Genomic DNA, 5,201 nt, shown 5'->3' on the forward strand with positions numbered 1-5,201 from the left:
ATGCCTGTCGGTTCACGTGAGGTGACATTTGTACTCTTTGTCTTTCTGTCCCTAATATGTGAGTGGCCTTTTCTTTATAGGCGTCTACCTCTGGAATGTGACTAGATGAGTGCAGCTCCCACAACACTCAAGAAACTTGACACCGTCCAGGACAAAGCAGCCCCGCTTGATTGGCACCCCGTCCACAAACATTCACTCCCTCCATCACCGACGCACAGTAGCATCAGTGTGTGTACCATCTACAAGATGCACTGAAGCAACTCACCAAGGCTCCTTCGACAGCACCTTCCAAACCCACGACCGCTACCATCTAGAAGGACAAGGGCAGCTGATAGATGGGAACACCACCACCTGGAAGTTCCCCTCCAAGTCTCTCACCATCCTGACTTGGAAATATATCGGCCGTTCCTACACTGTCATTGGGTCAAAATCCTGGAACGCCCTCCCTAACAGCACTGTGGGCGCACCTACACCACATGGACTGCAGCTGTTCAAGAAGACGGCTCACTCCCACCTTCTCAAGCCCAATAGGGATGGGCAATAAATGATGGCCCAGCCAGCGAAGCCCACATCCTGTGAATGAATAGAGAAAAAAAACATAATTTGGTCGTGAAATTCTGCTGAAATTTATCGCAAATCCACTTCGACTTGCTATAGGGTATTAAAAATCAATGTGATTGCGATGGCCGGGAATCGAACCCGGGTCAACTGCTTGGAAGGCAGCTATGCTCACCACTATACCACCATCGCTGTGGAGAAAAACAGCCACCCCTGTTTACTTTTAAAGGAATATAGTCACATCTATGAAACTGTTCTGAATACCGCAGCTCTCTTTCTATGAAATTATTCACCATGTGTCATTACGCTGCTAATGAAATGATTTGCAATCATATTAATCCGAACGAAAATTCAATGAAAGACGTTCTTCCAGATTGAGATGTAACAATGAATATTGTTGGACTATTTTTTTGTTAGCCACCAGATGGCACCAACAGCCAATAGCTTGGACCATGCGAATTATGTACACATGTTAAAGAGACCGTAGTCTAAGCAAGGGAAAGGACTGTCACCAATTGTCACAGCTTCAAACAGATCTGCAGAATGGACCGAGAAATAAAGATCCACAGCGCGGCGGCTCTTTTCTTAGCTGCCGGTAGTCTTTCTGACAGGACTGCAGCGAGGCTTCTCTTGAGCAATCGATTTACTGCAAAAAAGCAAACGTTTACGTTCGTGGAACAATAGAGGATGTAAATAGGGCTTCATTGCCGTCGCCAAGGACGTTTGAAAGCGACTGAATTAGCACTGCGCACTTGAATCCCAAAGTCAAAGAGAATCTGCAATTAAATTAAGAATTAAGAGATGACATTTGTGGGGGAAGAGGGGGAGAGAATTCCACTCATTCTTTTTATCCGCTTTGTTACTTTAAAACGAGATTTGCGGGACTTGTGAAATGTAAAACAAAAACAGAATTACCTGGAAAAACTCAGCAGGTCTGGCAGTAATTCTGTTTTTGTTTTGGATTTCCAGCATCCGCAGTAGCTTTTAGTTTTTATCTTTGTGAAATTTAAATATCGGTTCTGTCCGCATTCCCTCAGTAGACAGATGAAAGGAAAATGCGACTGGGCAAAATTTCCGATTGACAACAGAGCGACCAATCTCAAAATGGCTTCATGAAATCCACCGGGTTGCGGTGGGAAAAAGCAGACGAGGAAATGAGTTCTGCAACAGAATCCCACGTTCTAAGGTCTTGCTTACAGAACATCAAGTGCTTTTTTGTGCATAGCAACGATATAAATTGATTCAGCGTGCACCATTCCGCCCGAGAAGGAACACATCAGATTATTGAGCAATGCTCTTAAGAGAATGTTGCACGAAAAATCCCTCTTTGGTTAGGTGGTGTGTGAAATGCAGGGAACAGTTTGAGTCTGTTTGCAGCTAAAAATATTTTGAGTTCATTAATTTGAATAAATGGATGCACCAGCACTAGTAGCTAGATGGACTTGATAAAGGGCTGGAGGACGAGATAATACTGACTCATTTTATACCGAGAGCAGAAAATAAAATGGCGCCTCAAGAGGAACCTCTGTACTTGTACTATCCGACACAAAGTACGCTTGATAAAGAAGCGCAGAGCGGTTATGGAAATCACGCCTGTGGAAATAATGGAACAAACCGCGCGGTGGCGTAGCCTTCAGAGAGAAATTGAACGGCTCTTAGAAGAGCCCGCTTTTTTTTTTGTTCTGTTTATTATCATTTCATTTTAGTACATGGAAGGGTTTTATTTGGAACTGGTGTACTTGGTCACCGCCTTGGTGCCCTCCGACACGGCGTGTTTGGCCAGTTCCCCGGGCAGCAGCAGGCGGACGGCGGTCTGGATCTCCCGGGAACTGATGGTCTGCCGCTTGTTGTAATGGGCCAGGCGGGAAGCCTCGCCCGCGATGCGCTCGAAGATGTCGTTGACGAACGAGTTCATGATGCTCATGGCCTTGGAGGAGATGCCGGTGTCCGGGTGGACCTGCTTCATCACCTTGTAGACGTAGATGGAGTAGCTCTCCTTCCGGGATCGCTTCCTCTTCTTGCCGCTCTTGGTGGCTGCCTTGTTCACGACTTTCTTGGCTCCCTTCTTAGACGCGGTTTTCTTTTCGTCACCCATCCTGACTCTCCCCTTCCGACACAATAACGAGCACCTTGCTTGGAGCTCGCCTTTTATAGGCAGCAGCAGCGTACTATGCTAATGAAGGATAAGTGAAATCCCTGTGCCTGATTGGATAATTCACAATGATGTCATTCCCATGGCCCTGTACTACCTGATTGGATACATAAAGTTGCCAATCATCTTCGCTACCTTTCACAGTCACAAATAGTGCCGCAGTCAGATCTTGCATTCCATTCTCCCGTCCCTTTGTAGCTATATGCTTTTAAGCACTCTGGCGTCCGGTACGACTGCACTTACAGACGCTATTACCCAAATTTTTTTAAAGCATCTTCTTAAATCCATATAGGAGGCTTGCAGTCATAGATTCATAGACGTTTATAGCACAGAAGGAGGCCATTTGGCCCATCGTGTCCGCGCCGGGCTACAATGATCTGACAACACTAATCCCATTTGCCAGCGTTTGGCCCAGAGTCCTGGAGGCTATGGCAACGAAAGTGAGTATCTAAATACTTCTTAAATGGTACGAGGGTTTCTGACTCAATCACCCTTTTAGGCAGTGAGTTCCAGACTCCCACCACCCTCTGGGTGAAAATATAAACTCCTCAGCTCCGCTCTTAGCCTTCTACCTCTTAGCTTAAATCCATCCCCCCTGGTCATTGGCTCCTCTACTAATGGGAAAGTGCCTTCCTATCCACCCTATCTATGCCCCTCATAATCTTATACACCTCTATTAGGTCCTCTCTCAAGCTTCACTGCTCCAAGGAAAACAACCACAGCCTGTTCAATCTTTCCTCATAACTCAGACCCTCCAGACCAGGCAGCATCCTGGTAAATCTCCTCTGTACCCTCTCCAGTGCAATCATGTGCTCCCTATAACGTGGTGACCAGAACTGCACGCTGTACTTCAGTTGTGGCCTAACCAGCGTTTTAGACAGTTCCAGCATAACCTCCCTGCTCTTGTATTCTATGCCTCGGTTAATTAAGTCATAGAATATAAGAGCAGGGGGGTTGTGCTGGGGGTCTCTGCAGTGCATCTTGTAGATGGTACACACTGCTGCCACTGTGCATCGGTTGGTGGAGGGAGTGAATTTTTAAGGTGGGATGGTGTGTCAGTCAAGCAGACTGCTTTGTTCTAGCTGTGATAAAACTTATTGAGTGCTGTTTGAATCTCTACTCGTCCAGGCAAGTGGAGGATATCCCAGCAAACTCCTGACTAGTGCCATGTGGATGGTGGACAGTCTCTGGGGGCTAGGAGGTGAGTTTCTCACCACAGAATCCTCAGCCTCTGATGTACTCTTGTAGCCACAATACTTATATGGCTGGTCCAGTTCAATTTCTGTTCAGTGGAAACCCCAAGTATGTTGGTGGTGGGGGATTCAGCGATGATAATGCCATTGGATGTCAAGGGGACATGGTTAGATTATCTCTTGCTGGTGCTGGTCTGTACCTGACACTTGTGTGCCTCTAATGTTACTTGCCAATTATCAGTCCAGGACTGCAGGTTCCCCAATTCTTGTTCAAAATGGATACGACTGCTCCAATATCTGAGGAGTGACGAATGGTGCTGAACATTGCACAATCATCAGGGAACTTCCCCACTTCAGAACTTATGATGGATGCAAGGGCATTGGTGAAGCAGCTGAGGATGGCTGGCCTAGGATATTAGCCTATGTACCTTCTGCAGCGATTATTTAGGAATGAAATGATTGACCTCAAACAACCACGACCTTCTTTCTTTGTGCTAGGTATGAATGCAGCCAGTGGAGATTTCCACGCCCCCACCATTCCCGATTTCCATTGGATTTTTTTTTAAATCTGCCATTTTCTGGTGGACGAGTTCCTGTTCATCCTGTATCCAACGCTAACTGATCCAAAAATGACAGGCACAGGTTTTAAGCAACACTAAACATGCCAGAAACTGACAGCATCACACACCAGTGATTGAACAATGTGCACTAACCTACAGTTATGTCCCAAGACTAACAGGTCCGGATTTTATATTTTTCTTCTCTGGGATCTCAGCATCGCTGGTAAGGCGATATCAGGAAGGAATATTACTGTAATGTTGTGGGAAATTATTATTAAAATGGAATTGTATTGGGGTCTGTGCCTATGTATTTGACTATGTATTTGCGTGTGTCTTAATTGGCTTAAAGCCAAGTCGGAGTGCTTTGATCTATAATAGTTTTGAGATGCTAATTAGATAAACGTACGAGGATGGAAGGTGAAGTGTAACTTTGTATTTGTTGAATAAAGCATTCAAGATTGGGAGTAAAATCTTGCACCTAGCTAGAAGAGGCCAAGCAAGTGTGTTTTTTTTCCCCAGCTTACTAATAAAATTGGTGTAATGAAAGGGTATAATTTTTCGGAGATGTAACGTTAAAAACCTGGTGATACAATGGCAATTTTACATTTAAAGGAAGAGCCGGGTGTAATCGGAAAGGAGTTTGTGTGTATAAGGCGGAGGCATTTAAGATCTAGCAGCCTGTAAGCCTACAAGTGTGTCTGCAAAGGAACTAAATTGCAAGAAACATCGTTTTGAATT

General features: G+C 45.3%; 1 protein-coding gene and 1 non-coding gene across 2 annotated transcripts; both read right to left on the minus strand.

Annotated features, from left to right (window-relative positions):
* Nucleotides 1-678: 678 nt before the first annotated feature.
* trnag-ucc (transfer RNA glycine (anticodon UCC)) lies at nt 679-750 on the minus strand. The gene has a single exon. It is a non-coding gene; the product is annotated as a tRNA-Gly (tRNA).
* A 1,452-nt stretch (nt 751-2,202) lies between these two features.
* On the minus strand, nt 2,203-2,682 carry LOC144672533 (histone H2B-like). Its single transcript, XM_078534370.1, has one exon. It carries the CDS (start codon nt 2,651-2,653, stop codon nt 2,279-2,281), a length of 375 nt encoding a protein of 124 aa, XP_078390496.1. The 5' UTR covers nt 2,654-2,682; the 3' UTR covers nt 2,203-2,278.
* Nucleotides 2,683-5,201: the final 2,519 nt, after the last annotated feature.

The sequence above is a fragment of the Cetorhinus maximus genome, chromosome 38 (assembly GCF_964194155.1).
Source record: "Cetorhinus maximus chromosome 38, sCetMax3.hap1.1, whole genome shotgun sequence".
Taxonomy (NCBI): Eukaryota; Metazoa; Chordata; class Chondrichthyes; order Lamniformes; family Cetorhinidae; genus Cetorhinus; species Cetorhinus maximus.